Source organism: Oenanthe melanoleuca, chromosome 3 (assembly GCF_029582105.1).
Source record: "Oenanthe melanoleuca isolate GR-GAL-2019-014 chromosome 3, OMel1.0, whole genome shotgun sequence".
Classification (NCBI taxonomy): Eukaryota; Metazoa; Chordata; class Aves; order Passeriformes; family Muscicapidae; genus Oenanthe; species Oenanthe melanoleuca.
Genome location: NC_079336.1, coordinates 28,528,522 through 28,551,028, shown reverse-complemented (window position 1 = coordinate 28,551,028; position 22,507 = coordinate 28,528,522). Strand labels below are relative to the sequence as shown.

Sequence of the window (22,507 nt, the reverse complement as noted above, 5' to 3'; positions counted from 1 at the left end):
TGAGGGGTAAGACCTGAGCCCTTAATAACTGCAGAGGCCCAAGTGAGTCTCCAGTGTGTGAGCTGTGCAAGCCCAGTTACATGCCTGCTGTGGTTATCAGCTCTGCACCAGGGCACTGCTGCACAGCCTCAGCCCCCTGCAGCAGAAACCCTGGGAAACACCAAGATTCAAACTGAAAGTATTACCAAAGACACAGAGTCGACTAAGAAAGGGTGAAAAACATATTTACACCCACAACTTCAACGGTTTTAAAGCAGAGCACCCTTCTCACCAAGTTTCAGAAGCCAGCCCCGAAAGAGTCACCAGTTTTTTCCTGGTACTTTGTCTTCTCTGGAGGGGTAGAAGTGAGTGATCAAAAGATAAAGCTGGAGGTCAGCCCATCAAACTCTATTAACAGCTTCTAAAACTTTTAACCAGTTTTCAGCAGTACTTACACCCTGACTCTCCACCCTTTCCTTCAGCTTCCCAACTCTACTTTGGACTGGTAATACTGAATTGTGCTCCTTAGAGCACCAAGCAGAGGGAAGAAGCTCATCTCAAGAGTATCAACCTCCCCTCTGTGAATTCCTCATGAAAAATGCAACAACAAATCTCTAGCAGGAGTCTCACCTCTTTTCCACATTTTGGTCATCTGCAGAGAAAAGGGAGGGAGCGGAATAGAGAGAATGGCTGGCTGGGAATTTTTAACAAATATATCTCCTAAAAAGCATAACAATTCACAAGTATGCAAACATTCATCAAAGGGAATTATTGATTTTATTTCTGCTGCACAGGAATATTGAGAAGTCTGAAAAGCCTTTGATTTCAGGTGAGAAGGTCTTTTTAGTGAAGTTAAACTCAGTAAAGCATGATGGGGCTAAACTGAAACACAGTACTTATCTAAGAGATATTTTTACATTTGACTTAAAAAAGAGGGAACACCAAATCTTTGCTGCAGTTTGGGATTGAATCTTTTAAATCCCACATTTTCTCAAGACAAAGGATAGTCTCTACCAGCTCTGACTGCCAACCACCCCTTTTACACCATGGTCTGTGGAGTTTTGGGTATGCCTACACTGCTAAAGGCAAGGTGGCCAGAAGAGATCTTGGGCACCACACTCCTGGACACTTCAGCTGTCCAAGCCCCCAGTTCTTTGGTTTGCTCTTTGTCTTCAGGAACAGTTTGCTTCCACAACCCCTCATTTTTGGGGAAAAGACAGCAGATGGATGAAGTGGCCATAGAACTGGTTCATGTGCAACTTAACAGTAGGTTATAAAATGTGATTTAAGTAGTGCTATAAAAAACACCATTCTGATGGGCTGCAACACAGTTTCCTCATTCTTTTGGGTAGTTTGGACAAAAACCCCAAAGAATATGTGTAAGGAGTATCACCTGATGCCCAGAATTGTACAAGATGCCAAGTACAAGACAGGATAGATGCAGCCAATCACTTCTGGTGCAAATTAGACCTCAGTGATGTGGAAACAAAAGCTCACATCATTTCACCTAAAGATCAGGAGCTGCTACTTTAACAACATGTTTATACACATACACACATCCACTTATGTAGGAAAGCTCTAGAGTCCACCTAAAGGTGGGTCTGTAATTTGTTGAAACTCATCCACTTGGTGGTGCTTCTGTATGCACTCAGCATGAGGAATAACCCAGCATATACATTAAATAACAGCTAAACATGCTCACATTGCACTGGCACATCTATCCAGTGTGTGGCTGCTGGGTCAAAAGGAAAACATCACACAAAGGAAGGGAAAGCTTAAAGCATGGGAGAAATGTCAAAGTTTTGAGAGCTACAGAGCGAGGGATAAATGCCCATTCACATCAATATTAATTTTTAAGGCTACAGTGCATGGGTTTTAGAATGATATTTTTATAAAAATTATCTCCCGAATTTTTAAAAATAAACCAGAAAATGCCCCAGAAATTTCCCCAAATTTCAGTTTTGGCTTTATTTTTCTTCTCTCTGAATCTCGAATGTCACTTCATTTTATTTCTATTGGAAATTTAAGATGTTGTCTAGGTTATTTTCTGGAATTTTAGGGAATGCATTTATTGTTATTATCCACCTAATTGGATTATATAATGTACTTTAAATAAAAGAAAGTGAATAATCTAGTAATGTATTTAACACAACTTTGAAATATGCATATAGTAAATGGTATATTTTTAATTTTAAGGTAAGGTTTTAGAGAAAAAAAAAATCACACGTAAGGATTTTTAATAGGGGAAATAAACAAGACTCAAAAGACCCTCTATTAAAAATAAATAAATAAATAAATAAATGAAGATTAACATGGAAAGGCCTAACTAACCATAACTGTGAAAACATAGTGACCCAAAGCTAGCATTCACATCACTGCAGACTACACTGCCTACCCAGATTTGAAGTGATTAACATAACACCAGCAGTTTAGGAGCACCACACAGCCACACCTTAACAGACATTTACTGGCACCACCCAGAGAAAACCATGCCTGCACTCAGCCAAGAGTGGCTGATGTGGGACATCACCTCTCAAATGAAGCCAAGAGAACGGGGCAGACCTCAAAAAACAAATCTAAAGAACACAAAAAGTAGATTCTGGATTTCTTTTAAAAAGTGCATAATAAATGGATTTTTTTTTCTTGACTTTTAAATTCTACACACTTCTCTTAGGAGGCAATATTTTCAATAAATGGATGAATGTGATTTTGTGCTCTAGGAATTGATAGATTTCTTGTATTTCAAGGAAACCAATACTGTACACTGTGGCACTTAATTTCTCCCTAAATTACTACTCATATGGATTTTACTCCTTTATTTACACACAACCAATTAAGCACTTAATCGTATTTGATGCAATTAAAAATTATCTCTTCAATAGAACCTTAGTCTTCAAAAGTACAGAAACCTTTTTTGGATACTTTTCCATTTTAGTAAGACAATTACAGTCAAACTACTTTCCTCTCCTAGTGACAAATTCAAATCAAATTTTTAGGAGCCAAAAATTAGCAGCAGCTAATGAATAATGCCTGGAAGAAGCTGCTGGTTTCAGTCTTGTTTTCAATCATCACTGTGCACCAAACTGCAGTACCAGTAATCAACACACTTTTTAGCAGGCTGATCATGCAAATCAAACTATATAAGCTACAGAAACAAAACTCACTTTCAACAGCAATGTCCCAGGACAAGGTTACAGAAAACAGAAATTTGCAGAATTTTATGACCATGCTGGTTCTACATAACTGCTCCAAAGTTATACAGGACACTGACATTTCCAGGAATGTCCATCTGGCATATTTCATATGTATCAAAGTTACAATTACTAAAACGGAAAAAAAAAGAGAGAAAAGAATACAAAAGAAAACAAGAAAAAAAAAAAGCCCAATCTCATAATTATGAAGCTCATCAGAACAAACACAATAATAATTCGCAGTTAAATGGCACTAATTTTTTTCCAAATACTCTCCCTTGTATTTCTGCATTTTGTGTGCCTGGAAAGTTGCACAAAACATGTTGCTTCAGGGCTGCACCTAATTATATTGGACATCCAGAAATAGGTGCATCTGACTCAGAATTTCTGCATGCCTTGCCAACCAATCAAACCATAGGAAATGCAAACTATGCTTAAATTAAGCAATAAAGCACTGCAAGTTGCAAGTTGCAATGCATTAGCATACACCACACTGCAAGGAAGAGCTCCACAACAGGAAACAGGTTCAAAGTATATTTGTACCCAGCACTGCTGAGAGTATCTTCACAACTGTGACTTTGCACAGCTTGAGTCACATGAACAACTACTCCACACTGAATATTACAGAACAGGACTAAACATCAAATGAGGGTAAGTGCACTGCAGCAGTGATACCTTTAATTAGCAGCTGTTAACTCTCACCTTTTTAAACCTTTATAAATGCAAGAGATTTTCATTTGATGATCATGCCTCTCTGTAGACAATCTTCCAGACAGATTTAATTTCTTTAATGACAAACATAGAACTGGACTTACCTAGCACCTCATGGTGAGAATTTGCCATTTTACCTTAAGGTAAAATTATGAGATTGGGCATTGTATTTTGCAGTGTTCCAGAACAGGTGGGCAATGGACCAAAAAATGACCAAAAAACCCCATGCTTGTCTGGTATTGTTCACTCAGAAACATCTCAAACACAGCAGGTGCAGCTGAATTGCTTTATTTTCTCTTTCACAATACTATACCAGCAAGTTATGTAAATCAACTGGACCAAATATGGTCCCAGAGATTTCAAAAGAAAATATATTTCATCATGAAAATGTTACAGTATTTATTTTCATGCCTCAAGGGTGTTATTAATAATTAGCAATTTACACAAAGTTGCTAGAAAATGCACAAAACAAACCAGTAGATTAATCCTCAGATATTTTCAACTTCAAAGCTAAAAATCAATCCTAACCACTAGAGAATGATCTGAGAACTATAAAGCAATTACAGTCATTGATAAGCACTGCATACACGGGCAACGATATCAGCAATTAAAGGAGAGAACTGTAAGCGATCCAAGCCAATTTTGAGAACTTTCCACTAGCAGCTGCTGTTCCATAGCAGCCCAGTCACTTGACTAACTTGTAAGGTCATTTTCTAAATGGGAAGTGATAAGTCTTAAGTCGGAGTTGCAAGGAGTTCTCTTAGTTGACACCTCTGTGCCAAGCAATGTGGCAATAAATTCCAAGCAATGAGACAACTTAACATCAACAGCACTATATTAATACATGTGGGTTTTTAGATTGATAATATAAAGAACAGTCTTCATCTCTGTGCATTATGGAGCAAACTCTGTTATTAAACACTGCTTTGTACAAAGGCTGCAAACATAATATACAATCAGCTATCAAGCTAAAATATGCTTAAGAGCTACTTGAACAATTGAAGTATTTCCTATTCATTTTACATTAGAAACATATCCAGATCTCCATGCCTGCAAAAGAACAATCATTTTCAGAAATGAATGAAACTGTACGTAGCAAAATAGGTTATTTTGTACCATATCATTTTCCAAACTCTATGGTTACCTTTGCAGCAGTATTTCAATGGCTACTTTTCAAGACAAAGTATTTTGCCACTTAGGTCTCTGTTACTCATTGCAAATGATGAAAGCAAAAATGTAAAAGCACTGTCTGCAGCGTACTGTGATACATTGCAGCTGCAGGTGATTTACCATATAATCCACTACTGCACAAGGAGTCACACCCGAGGCTGCTGCACAACATGAGATGAGGTTGATAGAAACCTGCACATTTTTAAAAAAATTACACAGCACTCTTTAAAAATTCAAGAATAAGAAGATAAAGCATCCTATTACTTTACAGTCATTTTGCTTGAGTAAGAGCTTTTGGATTGAGCCTGGAATTAACGGCTAGTAAACAGCTTTAGGATTTGGCCTGCAGTCTGTACCTGCTAAAGACTTCTTTATCCAAAAGTACTAGTGCTTGACTCAACAAAATATAAATCATGTTCTCTGCTTTCATTAATGGAGACAGCACTGTACGTCAGCACTTTTATAAATACATATATATATTTATAAATAACTACATGCTTGAATGCATCAGAGAGTTTTCTGAAAGCCAAAAGAGTGTGAGGTAAATGCCAGGATAGTGCTGAAACTTCAAAGGAAATAAACCATGGTGCTAAAGGCTGTGCTCTTTTCACCCTCAGCAATGTCCATGGGATTTTGTTACAAGGGTGACCATTATTAAGCGTTTAGGTTCCAGTTCCTTCATCCTCTGGGGGACAACTTGAGTTAATCAGAGAGCACAGAGGTAAGAGAAGATCATTAGTCCCTTAGGAAATCAACTGGGCACAAGCAAAAGAAAAAAATATTGACTGGAAGGCTAAAAAGCCACTCAAATTGAAGTCTTATGTCTTAATTCTGAGTGGTATATTAGAAAACACCTATATACTCAAAGAAGAAAAATAAGCTTTTTTTCAGCTTTCCACTGGAAAAAGAATTTAGAAACACTTCAGAGTCAAAAGTCTGATGTGACTCTCCACAAGAAAAAAAGAATCAAGTGGGTTTTGTTGGGGTTTTTTGGGGGCTTTTTTTTTGTGATTTTGGTTTTCTTTTTTCCCCCTCAGGATACAAGAGCTGGCATTCTTATTTGCTATGTCTTTGGGGAAGACAAAGGTTTGTTTTAATACACGTGTATTGAGGGATTCAATGCAGAACTGAAACAACAAGCACAGTGGACTCAGCCTATTAAGACACCTACCTACCTTGATACATATCAATTTTAAGCACCTGTCATCCAGATTGTAAGAGAAAAAAACTATTTAAGACACTCAGTTGCAAAGATCTGGATTGCTGTTTCATCCAAGGTCATGAGCAAAAAATCTCTTTTCCACTCCTGTTTTTGAAGAATTTTTTTTTTAAAGAATTTGCACATAATTTATACACAGATTTAGAGGTTTGGCAGAATGTCCCAGAAGCCACAGTGATAATATCACAGCAATATGATCACTTGAAATTAATTAAACTATCTCAAGAACATTAAGTCCATCTCATTCCATACTAGAAACTGCAAAAGCATACAGGTGTAGAAGTGTGTTTTGAGAGAAGCAGCTTCCTAAAAACATACCTGAAAATGAACAAACCACTCCAATTCATGTGTACCTTTCTCAAAGATTGTCAAACCCTAGGATTCTGACAGCACCTTGTTTCAAAGAACCTATGAGACTGATTTCAGTATCACAGTTCTTCCATGGTATACCATTGACTGTTTTCCTCATATTCTTACCAGTAGCTACCAGCCACTTAATTTAGCAGGGTCTTTTGCTCCTAGGTGTATCTTTAGCACTATTAATTCATCTGCATCCTAGTTTCCCTGCCTCACTCTAAGAAACTGTGTTGCCATTCTGCTTGTTCTTCTACCAGTCATCCACTTTTCTAACTCAGTACCTTCAGACAAAGACAAATAATGCAGGCAGGAGACTCTCATCAACCTTATGATAATTAATCTTCATAAAATTGTTAAACAATGAAATTCCCAGCTCAGGCAACAGTTCAGCATCTGCCAAAATAAGTGTCACTTTCAAAAAGTGATGGGAAAAAAACACATCCTAGGTTTAGTTACAGTTTTACTGAGGTTGGGTTTAAGTTGCAGTGAGTTAGAAGTGCACTCATGCTAGTCTACTGTCAAGTAGTTTATATGAAGAGCACTTCTACCACGTGCTGCTGAGGGTGTCAGACCTAGCAAAAACAAACAGTTCCATTTGTTGTTTCCTTCCACTTAATGAGTCATGCAAAGCTGACTTTCTGGTTTTGTTATTCACTTATAAATGCAATTTTAGAAATTAACTAGCCAGATATTTTTTACAGCTTTGAAAGTGAAGTAGCTTTCTCCCCAGGAAAGGAGAGAGCAAGAGGAGCTGCTGAGGAGCAAGGGTTGTAGAGCCACAGGGATGAGCACACAGAGCATACTGCTGAGTCCAGACAGAGGGAGGTTGCAAGAACCCAAATATTAAGAGTTTGCACAATAATTTGAGCTAGGGAGACAGATAGGTCACACCTTTGAGATATCATCTCAACAGAGACCATGTTAGGAATTATAAAGGTCCACCTCAACAATGGGTTATCACCCTACATAAAAGACAGTGGCAACTATTTTATGCAGAGATTTAGATAAATGCAGGGTTATTTAAATGCTCGGATTATTTAATCATGAATTTGTATATTCTGCACTTGTTACATGAAAGAAATTTGCAGGTTGGTAAATGGCATCCTCCAGAACTGTATGTCTATGTACCTAGCATCATTTTCACACAGTGTTCTTCATTAATTACTGTTTTTAATCAAATTACCATGCTAATCATTTTTTAGAACATGTACCCAGCAATTCCCAGGGCTAGACTGCAAGATAACAATTCTATTCTCCTGCCAGAAAACAGTATGAACTGTATGAGTAGTGATTTGTTGCCACCACCTGCACACCCTCTAGAGGTAGGGAAGGCAGCCCTTAGTTCAAAATTAATCCACAGATCCATAGTTGGAACAGCACAACCTGCCAAGGTCACATATCCATTACAGTATGCCTCACGTTTAAAGACAAGGCTGAAAGGCAGAACTTTATTACTGAGCCATCTCAAAATACTGACTGCAGCAGATACCCTGTGGGGTCATAAGACATGACTCTGATACACGCTGGACTGGGATGAAGGCAGTCACTGCTTCACTGCAGGATGCTAAATATAGACTGGGAGACGAATGGGCATCTCTGATATACTGATCCCATTTCCAAAACCAAAATACATTTCAGACCTCTTGAGTGACTCTTCTGCAAATTGCTTCCAAATCTTTACAACTGTTCCCATTTTAAGCCAGGATCATTTTCATTTAAGTCTTACTTCATAGAGATTTTATACTTAAGACACAGAAGAATACCATTTTGTCATGAATTAATAAGCCTGAAAAACACAATCAAAATTTCTAAAATCATATTTTTCAAATAAATGAGCACTCTTCTAGTAAATTTTATCTTCCAGGTAAAGATTACATCTGAAATGTCATTTTTATCTTAACGTATCTGTGTTTTCAGCCACTATCCATTATATTATTTAACTCCTAAAGCTGATGATAAGGGAAAGCCAAAAAAATGCCATGACCTTTCATTGTGGTGAGATAATTTACAGATATGGGTGTATGAAAAATCCTAGAGAGAACAATCGTATGAAGGATTTTTCCAAGTAAATACTTTTCTTCTGACACTTAGTGGTGTGGTATTGTGCTCAGTATGGTACAGTCACTTCAGCTCCAAGCTACCCGTTCATGAACAGCAGCAATAACAACATTTAATCTAATATTAATACACTTTTAGATGTCTTTTATATTTCATGTGTATTATTAACCCAGTTATGGTTTCAAGGAAAAATTCCCTGGACAAGAGTAAGACTGACTGAATCCCTTTCTGCAGCAGAAGTCCCTGAGGACTGCATTTCTCACCGAGTTTCTGAATTCCAGAGGGCATTTCAGATGCATCTCCCCAGGTTTTCCTCCAAGTGTAGATGTAGCCATGCTGGAGGTCATAGATTGGACTGCATATTGCTGTCCAGCTGTAGCCCTTCCCATGAAATGACCTGTAAGAGCAGCTAAAAAGTGACCTAAGCTCCAGCAAAGAGTGGACTCAAACAGAAATAACCTAGTTGAGGCTCAGCTTTAGCAAAACTTACATGAATATTTAACAAAGAAAAAGCAATCAGGAACACATTCAGGTAGTGGACCAAACTTTAATGTTGTGATATTTCCTCAGATCTGCATACAGGGTCAAGACTTCACTGGAAGAAAAATGTAAAGGTCAATACCATGTTTTATTTACATATAAATCCAGTAAATTGACTCACACTATCGCTTCAGCTTTCTCTCTAGAGAAAACAGGTAAAAGGGGGGGGAGAATATTAAAAACATATTATTAATAGAAGACAAACACATTTCTAATCTGAAAGCAATATAAAGTATCAGCCAAGTACTGTTACAGCCAAGTAGACATTCATAAATCCTCCTTCCCTTCAATTATAGTGTTCCCTCCTAGATAACTTCTGCCTCTGCAACACCACAAATGCTCTCACCATAACTCTCCCCATGTAATATCTCCAAACAGCAAAATCTCATGCAGAGTGCCCACACATAATATGGGCGCATTGAAGATTTCAGATTAGGCCTTCCTCTCTCCATAGAATAATTTCTCAAGTAAAACTTAAGAAGCTTTATAAAATCTCTCCAATTCAGATGGGTTTTTGTCATCATTCCTGAAGGAAAGATAGAGCTTTTATCAATGTTCAGTTTGATGGTTTCTAGTAATATCTCTGTAAATACCTAAATCTATTAATAGCCACTAAAAAGTACATCTACAAGCATTTTCAGAATGAAAGTCAAAATTCCTTCCAAAGAGTATTTGGAAGGACCAAATTAATTCAGGACCATCATCTGTCTCATCATAGCAAACAATAACCTCTCAACTCCAATACCTCACCCAGCAAACAAATTATTTGCAAAGACAAATCACAAGTTTAGTCAGCAGTCAGTGTGACCTTTCAGGAAGGATAACACCCTTCCAGACAGTATCTCCAACCACTAAATTAAATCTCTATTTTCCAAGCTTAAGGGAAAAGAAATATGTCTGTTTCAGCAAATTGTACCATATAAAAATTTATAACACCCCTAGACATTAGCAAAGCTGTTTGTCTTTTATGCTAAATTCTGCTTCATCTTCAGTCTGCAGATGTGGTTGGGACATATCAAAGAGTGAAACATGCACAGATTCATCAACTAGAAGCTGAATAAGTCACTTGAGGGCATGCACACTTACTGTAACTAACCATAGCTGCACCTGAAGTGTAGTGGAACCTCCTTGAAGAACCAATATTCTATTAACATTTCTAGTGAAAAAAAAAGTAAGTGTGGCCAAAGGCACAAGAAAGGCATGTTGAAGTGAGGTGGGGCTGGTCCCTTCTTCCAAGTAACAAGCAATAGGACCAGAGGAAGTGGCCTCAAGATGTGCCAGGGGAGGTTTAGATTGGATATTAGGAAAAAATTCATCACAGAAAGGATTGTCAAGCATTGGAACAGGCTGCTCAGGGAAGTTATTCACTTCCCATCCCTAGAGGCATTCAAAAGACCTGTGGTAGATATGGATCTCAGGGACATGGTTTTGTGGTGGATTTGCCAGTGTTAGAGCTAAGGTTGGACTCTATGATCTTAAATGCCTCTCCCCCCAAATGATCCTGTAATTTGATGCTTCTAAATTATCAGAACTACATTCAGAAGAGTCTGAGGGACAGGTCTAAGAAAAGCCCTCCCACTGCCAGCATAGGCTCTTCCTTCCTCCCTTTTGCAGAGATGATTTCAAGCAGCTCGTTCACACACAGCTTTACATTTCCTGCCATCTATACAGATCCTTCTGCACAGAGCTGCAAAGAGCAAGTCTGCTCCTTCCTGTGGCTATGATTCTTCTGGTATATGTGAATAAATCTAACTCTACAGATAGATATCAACTGCAGAGAGATGTAAAGAGAAAAGGAGAATTCTTTCCTCCTAATGAATTTAGAGACTTCTGACCTCAGTCAGAAACTGTGTGTTTTTTTTGAACATGGCAATTCCTTTCCTCCAGTACTGGGCTACCTGATGGGAAAAGGACATCACCTGCTTACCAGCCTGGCAACGGTGTGGATATCACGCCAGCCTCATCAAGCCAGCTTCAAGTGGGGCATCACCTGTCATCTCTCCTGTGACAGGGCAGTTCCACTATTAAAAAGATGCATTTACAGAGACTTTTCTCACAGAGACAGTGGCCTACATTTTCAAACTCAGTGCCAAGTGCCAAGGATCAGTGGCCCTCCATCCCCACTACTTACAGAAATGCATCCAAAACAGTATTTCATCCTAATTTTTCCACAAAAGACCCTCTCAAGTATATCAGGACTCTTAGCCATATTCAGAAAGGCCCAGCAGTAACTTTTAAGTGCACTCCTGTCATGAGAGCTTCAAAGGGAAAGATTTGTACATTTACTTCTAATGGGTAGTTCTCAGATACCGCGGTTATGGATGAGCTTAGGCCACATAAAGCAATTAAATTTAATGCCCAAGGAGAAGTTAGATGCTATTTCTGACTGAATGACCTCAAGAGTGTGTGCAAGTGTTTTAATCTATGACACAAGTGAAATAGGAGGTACCTGAATGTGGTAGCATTTTTTTTTTCTCAAAGCATAGTTTTTTATTCTCTTGGTTTGGTCATCTTTCACTCCTGGCACCAGTCTGTTTATTCCATATGGTATCAGGTATGACCACAATAAAAGAATTAAAATTCTACAGAAATCTCGAAAGGCATTAATATGTTTGCTTGGTCAAACTATGGAGTCTCAAAGCAAGAAGGAAGCCAAGACAAACAGGAATATATTGCTTAAATCAAGACGTAGGCAGGTACTGAACTTCCTCTCTTCATTATTTCTAATCAGTTTAAGAGCATGATTCATTTGTTAAACTTCATTCTGTACAAGTGGGGAGAAAAAAGTGAATTACCCATTGAATGCACAACAGAATAATGAAAGGAAGCTGCAGGTACTTCATGCCTTTGAAAATTATTCACTCTTCAAGAAAATGCTTAGAGACATATTTATGTCCATCTCTGTTAAGGAAAACACATACACATGTTTGAAGATTTTCTTGGATGAAGTCCAAACAGAAAATTTCAGATATGTGTGGCTGGAGGACAGTGTCCACCTCTGAATCACTGGACCAGACTGCATATATTAGGAAATAATCACAGAGTCTTTCAAGCAGAATTCACTGTCTGAGACTACACTTCAGTGCCCCAAATGATGAACATTTTGCTGAGCTTCCTGTAACACAATTACACTGCAACTCAGATAGCTATCACAAGATAAATCTCATGCCCAACAGAAAACTGAAAATATTTCTTGATTAGGTGCAGCTGACCTATAAGACAGCCTTTGAACTTTTAATTAATATCTTTAAAGGAAGTGGAGTGGGGGGAGGTTTGCACTTGAAAGGGCAACTCCTTAAAATCATTTTGCAATTGATAAACTGTACAGTTCAAGAATTTTCTACCTTAACTGACCTGTGGTGGCAATCCCCTAGGTAATCTACATCTGCTCTCTTACAGGAAATCTTGAAAACTAACTTACAAAAAGAAATAAAATCTTGCAGAGAAATCAAGAAAAAAAAAAAAAAATACAAGTTCCCAGAAACTCAGTATATTTTATATAACACATGTTTACAAGTGACTCTCAATGCACCAATATTAGTTAAAAAAAACCAAGAATGCAAGCTGTATTGTGTTAATGGTTTGAGAAATGGTTTGGGTGTTAATGTTAATGGGAAAAATCAACATTTACTGTGAAATAAACATCTGCCTCATTAAGAATAACACAGTAAATTATCTCTACTATGTGTATATGATAGAGATTTTTTGTTAGATAGTATTATTCATGCTTTCTACTCCATCTTTTCTACCTGAGAGCAGAAGACTCAATTTTACTTCAATTAAAATCAGTTGCAAATTTCATTAATTTTCACCACTTATGTTAATGAAAATATGAACAATATAAGAATGTTAAGCACTTGGCAAATGAGTTTTACCTTTGAATGAGTAAGAAATATCTTACCACAGTGAGATTTATTTAGACTGTCAGCAGTTTACATTGTACAGGAATAAAAAGTTTTCCTTCTATTTTCTCCATAAAACGAAGTAACAAACCATAAATAAAGTAACAAACCATGTGCTTTTTCTTCCCACGGAAACAATTATGAAACATTTAACTGCATTTTTATGAGTATTGTTAAGTATATCAATTATGATAATTCTCATGAATAGGGAAATCACTATTATTAATTGAATAATCATTGGTATTCCATTTGATGCTACAAATTATTTGAAATTATTGTGAAATGTTAGTTCAATTGTACTTTCATCCAATTTAGGAAAATTAATTAAGCTGCAATTAACAGTAAAACAGGGTGAATAGCTATTAAAAATATAGTCAGACTGGAAAGAGCATCAAGTCTGAATAGATATCATGATCTATTTTTTATTTTAAAAGTTGAACAACACAGCAACTTTAAGAAGTGTCCAGTGAAGAAAGATGTCTAGATCATTAAGATATTGTTCAGGGCCTGCTTTGAAAATCTGCCATACAAATACTCTCTCACAGGCAATTAAAATCTTTATAAATTCTTTCTTTAATTCACTAAAACCACATCTCCTTTGAGAACATATATTTAAGGCCATAATAGAAATTCCTATACCATCCCTCAAAATAAATCTGTAATTTTGGGCAAGTTCTTTCATCATATGGGACCACGGAAAGTTTCTCAAGAGTTCCCACATCATACAAGTAACTCAATAAAATGACAAGAAATACCTCACCAAAGACTGGCACACCAAGAAAAATAGACCTGAGATAGGAGTCTTATCCCTATGTATAATGCTCATTGTATGGGTTTTGTGAAAGGAGAAAAGATTACAGCAAAAAGATAATTTTAAATAAACCTCTGAACTCATGTCTTGCTTTAAGATGAGGAAGATTCTGCTGGCAAAGGTTGTACATTTATTTGAAACTCAAATACTAACCTACTATCCACCCTCCTAAACACAATTCCTAATCTCATTTATGAAATAAACCTTATGACAAATAGAAGAAAGTCCACGTGCATGAACTTTCCCTTATCCAGGTCTTGGTGACTCTTTCTCACAGAAAACCTTTTGCACCTTCTTTACAGAAAGCTGTGGATCAATTTTTTTATTTTTATGGAGAATTAGCCATTTCTCCTGGATCACTACTCTTGAGTCAGAAAGTACGGCCAGTGCAAATGAGAAAATTTAGTAGATCAAGCCTCAAAAAGTAAATGTGAAACAGTATTTTACTAAGGTAAGCATAAACATTCCTTATACTTATCTACTACCTATCTACAGGAAATCCTGAGGTGGACAATAACTCTCAAAAAAAAAAAAAAAATCCACCAAAAAACCCACAAAAACAACAAAAAATAAACAATCACCCTCCCTCCAAAAAACAACCAAACAAAAAAAATCCCAACAAAAGACAAGTGAAAAGTAGAAGTTAGATGTTATTTAGTGCACATGACAGGGTTCCAGGAGAGGTCTGCTGTCCATGAACAACATCAGGAGAGAGGAGGAATGAAGCATGGCTGAGCATTTATCTTCTCTGCCAATCACAAAGCAAGAGGACAAGTGGGTTTAAAGATTGTTACATCTCCACTGCTCTGGTCAGTACACAATGACTGAGATAGAAGAAGAAAATACCTGACACGACCATAAACATCTGTGAGCACAGCTAAGAGAAAAGCAGACGCTGCACCTGGTGCAGAATTATCCCATGCATCCATTCAGGCTGAGAACCCACTGTCTGGGTGGCAGGCCCAGCAAAAAGGCATTTCTGTGGACACAGCAGGTTGAGCAAGCCAACAGCATGCTTTCATCAGAAGTAAGGCAAGCAGCAAGCAACTGCCTTAGAAGACTGGGACTGGCAGGTCAAAAACGTTTTCTTCTCTACTCAGCATGGCCTCACACTAGGGCAGTCAGTTGTGATCCCTCCCAGCTGAACAGGGATGTGAGGAAGACACAGGAGATGCTGGAGAGCATCCAAGATCCTCAGGAGCCTTGAGCTTTTCTCTTGGAGCAGCTGATGGAGCTGAGCATGTTTGGTCTGACAGAGGGGTGATCTAACACCTCTAGGAGCCCCAGGAGCAGCCTACATCTACTTGAAGAAATCACAATGGTAAAGAAGCCAAAATCTTCTCAGCAGTGACAGAACATATTTAAAGGGAAAATGACCGTAAATTGCCACTTGAGGGGTTCAGGGTGGCTCTTCCATTCTTCCCTTCCCATGTCAAATCCTCTCTTTTTTCAACAGGCAGTGTTGCAGAGCTGCAGGTTATTCAGCAGGGTGGTGGGATCTTCATCCAGTGAAATTTAAAACCTATCTAAACAAAGTCATCTCACACAACTGGGAAGAGTGTATCTCCCAGCTGGACTGGGTAACTTCCTAAAGTTCCTTCAAAACAATGTGTAGGTGAGAAACATGCACATGTATAGAATCACAGACTGCTTCAAATGCAGCAAATCACTGGAGATAATACTGAAAGGCATCTAAATATCCACTTTTATTCATTGTCTCTGAAAGAAAATTACTACTAAAGTTTGTGTGCTACAGTTAAAGAGCTTTAATTTTTTTTTTTTAAACTCTTCTCAGATTTACCTAGTAAGATTTGATTTGCTACATATTTATGTTGCCAACACTATTATTTGTTAATTGTAAATATCATGTTATTATTTGTTTTACAAAAATATAGAAATACATTGTTACCCTAACACCACAGGATCCTGACTCTGAAACGGTGCCTGAAAACATTAAAGCTGCAGAGTTACCCATAGAGCATGGGGAACTAGGTCATTTTATGCCACAAGAAAAAAAAAAAAAAAAAAAAAGATAAAATAGTTTCTCCTACTTTCAATAGTATGAGTAAAAGCAAGTCCTTTGGCTGTTGCACATGACTGGTTTTCTCATCAGAACATGGAACCTCCATTATTATACCAAGGGCACGGTGTGATGCAGCTCTGTTAGCTCACATGCAAAGAACTGGTGTTCAATAGCCATCCTGATCATTACTGAGCTACAACCTTTCTGGCAGACCTGGAAGGCTAAAATAGCCAGTTAAATCTTTGATGACTTCATTAAAATTTTTCCAGAAATAATTTTTCAGTCTTTTTCCATCAATAACGCAAAGGACAAGAATAATACCATACAGGCCCTTGTAATTCAACTAAAACCCTATCATATCTCCTGCAGTGGCCAATGGGGGATGCTCACGAAAATCTATCAATACAGGCCATGCAAAGTGCTACTGTCCTTGTGCACACATCCAGATGTGTGATTTGGAATTCAGAAGCTTCCAGAGCAAAAGTTGGTAGCTTTGTAAAGAGAAGGACATCCCCACAACAAATGTCAAAGACTTTTGCATGGAATATATTACGAAGAAGTCAGTAAGAAACAGAAACTTTATTATTCCTAAAATAAATCCAACATGTTAAATTAGGAAACTTATGCAACTAATTATATCCTAGCAGCATAAACAGTATCAAAGAGCAGTATTTTTTTCTGAACATCTCATGCCATCTCATTTTCAGAATGCCAATTAAGAACAAAAATAATACAAAGTCCTTATGATAACTGAAGATGAAACCCAGAGTTAATTTTGCAACAAATCTGGAATTCCCCTTTGATCATTCTAAGGCAATGGCTGCACATTTTTTATCACACCAAACAAGCCATAATAAACTGCAACGGTGATAACAGAAAGAAATCCTGTGACATCCCAAGACTTTAGAAAAGTTACAATCTCACAGCCTTTTAATGCAAGCACACGTGTTAAATATGCACATGGTTCCATGTGTAGGTGATGTGGTGTGGCATAAATATTTTACTAGCAGGAGTTTAAGTTACTGACTCATTACACACAAATGGTATGAATGTTTTTTTCTGATTTTATAAGTGTTCATATTTTGGTGCTCCTGAATGATTAAGAACAGAAAACTGTGGTATCTGAACAGACGGTTTTCAAAAACTTGAAGGAAAGATCTTAATTTTTTATAGGGCTTTCCGTGTAAAGAGCTACTGAGGTGCACAAAAAAGCAGTCAAGAAACATGTCATTCATGGCTCTGCTCCCCAGCACAACTTTACTGAAATCAAAGGTCTTTGCTCAAAAGTAACTTCTTCCTCTAGATGCAGAAATTTGCAGAATAGCTGTCTTTTCTAGAATCTGGCAGGTTTGTATTTACAAATAAACTAACCAATTGACTTCTGAATGTAGGTCACAACACTCATTCCTTAGGTGGCTGGCCTATTTTTATCTTATTTGAAAAGGCAAGAAGAAAAAAGAAGAGCTAACTGGGCACTTCTCAGCCCTAAAGTGTTTTTCCCCATGGGAGTGATACATGAAAATATCACTGCAGGAATGATTTCTTATTTGTAACAAATCTTCAATTCCCTAGCTCTTATTTAAAAAACAAATCTAAACTGTTAGATCAAAGCCTTTAAACCAAAACCCTGTAACCACCCTTGCACTACTTCAACCTGCCTATGAGAGTGAGGTTTCAGGAGACCAATGAGCTACCCAAAAGGTCTCACCCCAGATAGCCCATTCCTGAAACAGAAATAGTACAGAGCTATAACAGGCTCCACTGCAGTCAAGAATAGCTTAGCAGTGGTGGAAGCACACATCTCCTCCACGTACTTTGTAATGTCTTTGCAACTCTAAGCTACTTGTCTCAAGATTTCTTTTTTCAAATAGTTGTGGCTTTTTTATTATGTCTTGGTTTTTAATTCTGTAAGAAAGTCTGTTTTCCAAGATGCAACGATATTTGACCAGGTGGCTGGAAAAAAATGAGCCTGGAACACCATAAATATTATCCTATGATCTGACTGTGATTAAATCAGAATTATACAAATATATGAAAATAATTTGTATACTGGCAATAAGGATGGCTGTCAAACTGAAATCCAATGGAACTTCAAATGCACCTTAAACACTGTATCAGTGACAGATACTTTAAGGTAATATTATTACTAGGTGTCATATACTACAGTAACGTTTCAAGCTCTTTCACACAGATCTGTTCAGAAAAAAGATGTAATGTTGGCATTACATTTGCCAAAATTGCCATTTGCAATTAAAAATTAAAACTGGCACTCTTTCTATGCAGGCAATTATCTAAACGCAGCTGGCAATCTTCCTTGTTTACAGCACTGCTGTGTCATGACTCCACTCCATTTGGAAATTTACCACCTTTTTTTTTTTTTTTTTTTTTAAGGTTTACACTTGTCAGCTGTATTTCCAACTTGAACTTTTCTGGTTTTAAAGATTTCTATCATGAATTCAAACAAAGAGGTTCAAAACTATAATATGCAGATTTTGTACGGCAACTTCAGGCCACTGCAGTAAAATGATTCCTAGTACATATTTTGGTGTTTGTCACAACACTAATTTACATCCATCTAGGCCACAGGAAAACACCTGTAAGAATGCAGACAACAAAATGTAGCAAATACATGCCCTCCAAGAAGAAATTTTTCTGTGTAAGAGTAAAACAGAAATAATGGGAAGATCCTCTAAGTGGATCCTTTTGTGGATTCAGTAAAAATCCTTTTACTGAATAATATATGACATTAGGCATATTTCTACTACTTGCTATCTACAGTAATTGTCATCTACTAAATCAATCTATGCACAAAGTATCTTACTAATCAGACTGCCATGTTTTTGGCACCTTTTTACTTACAACAGCTGCTATTAAAGTAAGATTTGAGGGTTTCCCTACTGCTGCGAGAGGAGAACTCCTTATGCTGTCAAACAGCTTTTAGGGAACAGTTGCTTTTTTAGCCAAGATGCTGCAACCGCTAGCTTGATTTCCATGACTATCAGGGAACAAATACAGTTACTTACAGCATATGAGTTAAATATTCTGATTGGTTTATGATGAATTTCCTGTAGTTAGATATAACAATACCCTGTATTATATCCCCAATACAGTAATGCTTAACTTCCTCCCTCTGTAATTGATCATGTTTTCTTCCATAAATATGATCCATTGTCGAGACTCCTTGTCAGACTGTATTGTGTGTTTTGCTCAACCATATAAAAGGATTTTGAGTGTGGCCTTATCCCTGAATATTACCAAAACCCATAAAAACAGAGGATTGCTAATGAACTGAGGAACATGGCTGACCCCAAGGATACTGCAAGCAGTGACAGCAACGCGTCCCCTAGCACAGGTGTCCCGGGCAAGCCTCTTGAAGTCAAAGCAGCACAAGTTTCGCAGCGCGGTGACGGTACCGCTCTCCACTGAGCCATGAGACGGAACATTTCCGTCAGGGGCTGTTTCAGGATGAGGGCGACAGGAACCGCCGCTTGCTAAGATCAAAAGCTCGGCAGTGGCAGGCGGGCGAGGAGCCGCCAGCGCTGCGCCCACCGTGCCTCGGGCGGCCCCGGCGCTGCCAGCCGCAGGTGGCCGCACCTGAGGCGCAGCATCCCGGGCGAGCGCCCGCATGGGAAGGCGCCGGTCCCGCACTCCCTGCGAGGCGGGGACCAGGCGCGCCCGGAAAACACGCTGGAGGCAGAGCCGAGCGCTGCGGCTCCGCGGCGGTAACTTTTCAAAGCGCGCAGCGCTCGGTGTCCGCCCGGCAGGGCAGGCGCCACGGTACCGCTGGTACCCACTGCGCTCCACCGTCGCGGGGAGGACCCGGCAGCCGCCGGCACCCCTTGCTCCCTCTAACCTAGAGGGATGGCGTGTGGCATCTGCGGGAGCGCCGCGCAGTCTCCTCCCGCACAAGCCGGCTGTCTCCGGCGCCCGGGAGACCAGCGAGCATGTTTCTCCCCGCCGGTTCTCTCTGCCGGGTGAACCGAGCCTTTCCCCCATCACCTCCCACCCAGGGCTGCGCGGGATTTCCCGCCGCCCGCGGAGAGCCGCGCCGCAGGTGGCAGCGGCTCCCGCGCCTCCGCTGACTCCTGCCGGGCACTTTCGGAGCGACTCGCGGGTTCTCGTCCTCCCCGTGTCCCGCACGGAGTGATGCCCGGGGACCGGAGGGGCGGGCGGGGAGGGATGCGCCGCGCCGTGCGGCGGGGCTCTGCTCGGGACAGGTGCGGGAGGCAGCCGCGGAACGGACGGGAGGGGTCGGGACAGGACTGGACAGGACGGGACGGGAGGAGAGGGGAGCGGGTCGGTACTCACACGAAGGCGTGATAGACGAAGGCCCATCCGCGGGGCCGCTCCAGCACGTTGTACAGGTAGTTCTGCAGGCGGCGGTACTTGGCGTTCCTGCGGCAGCTCGGTCCGCTGCTGTACGACAGCGGCTTCCCCAGCAGGCTCATGCGGGCGCCGTGCTTCCCGCGGCGGCCCTCCCGCAGCCCGGCGGGGGCGGCCGCGCCGCCGGTGCCCAGGAGCAGCAGGCCGTCGCCGCGGGCCGCCGAGCTCGTCAGCGCCCTGCCCCGGCCCGACTCCACATCCTTCATGCCCGCTGCCGCGCCGCTCTTCACCCAGAGCCCCGCGGAGCCGCCCTCCTCCCCGCCGCCGTGGTTGCGGGGCATGGCATCACCCCGGGCGCCGGAGCGGGCGCCGGGGCCGCGGCGGAGCAGGGCGCGGGCGGCGGCGGCCAGGCACCCCGCGGCAGCAGCCCGCAGGAGGCAGCGGGGGCCGAGGGTCTCCGGGCGGCGCCCGCGGGGCGCGGGGGCGCGGGCCACTTTGGGCGCCCGGCGCGGCGGGCCGGCCTGCGGCAGCTTCGCGGGAGCCCCGGCGAGGGAGCGGGCGCCCCCCCGGGCGCGCTCTCCTCCCGGGCGGCGGGGCCCCGCCGCCGGTCCCCGCAGCGCCGCCCGGCGTGGCTCCGCGGCCCGGGACGGGGAGCAGGAGGAGGGAGGGAGGGCAGCTCCTCGCGGCTCCGGCGGAGAGGCCGCGGCTCGGCGGTGCCCGCCGCCGCCCGCTCCCTCGCTGCCTCCCGCGGCGTTCGGCCCGGCCGGGCCGGGCAAGCTGTTGCTCTCGCTCCGAGCGGCGGAGAAAGTCGGCGAGGCGGGCGGGCCGGTGCGGGCAGGCGGGGGCCGCGCCGCCGGGCGCCTCCGCGTCCCGGGGCGAGAGCGGCAGAGACAGCGGCGGTGCCCGCGGCGGGGCGGGCGGCGAGCGGCTGGCGGGACGCGGCGCCCGCGTCCTACGCGCGCTCCCGGGAAATGTCCATGTAAGTCCGAGAAAGTAACAAAACTGCCGTAAGTCCCGGCGGCGGCGCGGGGGAGGATCGGCCGGCGGCGGGACCCCACCGCGGGCGGGGAGCGCGGCCGGCCCGGGCGGGGCAGCGCAGACGAGCCGCCGGGTGTCCCCCCGAGGGGGCAGCGGGGCCCGACACGCCGCTCCGGCGCTTCCGCCGTGTCCCGGCCTCGAGCGGCGGCGAGACAGCAGATCCCAGGGGCAGCGGCGGGCCTGCCCTTCCCGCGGGCTCCCCCACGGCCCCCGTCAGCCCCGGCCCCGGCGCGGTGCGGCCGGAGCGCAGCGGTGCCGCCGCTCGGTGCCCGCGCTGCGCCGAGACAGCGATGCTCCCCCTGCCGAGCGCGGCCCTTTTACGCCCCGCCGCATCAAGGTGAGCTTGCGGAAAAAAACACCACCCACCCCGGCACCCGCAGGCGCGGCCGCACCGCGCTGCCCGCCCGGCCACCCGCTTTGCCCGTGGGTTATCGCCCGTGGGTTATCGTCCGTGCTCGGCGGCGACCCCCGGCCACCCCCAGGACTCCCCCGCACACCCGGTCCCCTGCTGCGGGCAGCCCCGCCCGTGCCGCTCCTGGTCGGCAGCTCCCGCTGTCCCCCCTGGATGCCCCGGGAGCAGGATGAGCCACCCCTGGCACTTCAGCACCCACTGCACGAGAAATAGCTGCATGTCACTGGTTTTGCAGCCTGAGCGCCACGATGTGAAAATGTGACACTAATTCTTGAAGTGTTAATGAAAATCAGTAAGGTGTATGCTAATGTTAGCGAAATTCAATAGAAATATTCAGAAATTAATTTTCCGGGTTTTTTTTCTTTGCACTGGCTAGTTAGAGGACAGACTCCCAAGCGTTGATTAACACACGGTCTTCAACTCCCAGAAAAGAAGAAACTGTAAGACACATTTCATGTTCTGGCAGTGAACCTTGAGTCCCTGCTAATGCAACATGGACACACCACCAGTACTAATTCATTGCTACAATATGTCCAATGCCATTCAATCAGATGTCTTTAAATGATGAGTTTAAACTTCTTGTTGTCTTTCACTATTCTTTTTCCTCCACTGCAGGCCACTTCTGACAGGAAACTTCTAACACGTGAACCACAGTGGCCACTCAGACTCGTGGTAAGGGATGGCAGAAACAGCACACATGTCAAAACAGATGTTAAGTAGTTGATACAACTATCCACAGAAATCCCATTAATATTTAAGCTTTCCAGTGGCAC

At 42.1% G+C, this 22,507-nt stretch overlaps 2 protein-coding genes across 4 annotated transcripts in view; one reads left to right on the top strand and one right to left on the bottom strand.

Moving 5' to 3' along the window:
• KCNQ5 (potassium voltage-gated channel subfamily Q member 5) overlaps positions 1 to 20,806 on the bottom strand; it is a 274,933-nt gene extending 254,127 nt beyond the window's left edge. For 2 of the 3 annotated variants that reach the window (XM_056488129.1, XM_056488127.1), the window contains exon 1: positions 20,270 to 20,707. In XM_056488129.1, the coding sequence (XP_056344104.1) occupies positions 20,270 to 20,625 (356 nt within the window). In that variant the 5' untranslated portion in view covers positions 20,626 to 20,707. Of the gene's footprint in view, positions 1 to 20,269 lie in introns of all 3 variants that reach the window. The other variant, XM_056488128.1, reaches the window with a different exon arrangement.
• LOC130250835 (collagen alpha-1(I) chain-like) lies at positions 20,624 to 21,907 on the top strand. Its single transcript, XM_056486947.1, has 3 exons — positions 20,624 to 21,183; positions 21,297 to 21,659; positions 21,703 to 21,907. The coding sequence occupies exons 1-3, from the start codon at positions 20,624 to 20,626 to the stop codon at positions 21,905 to 21,907; spliced, it is 1,128 nt and encodes a 375-aa protein (XP_056342922.1).
• The last annotated feature ends 600 nt before the right edge of the window (positions 21,908 to 22,507 follow it).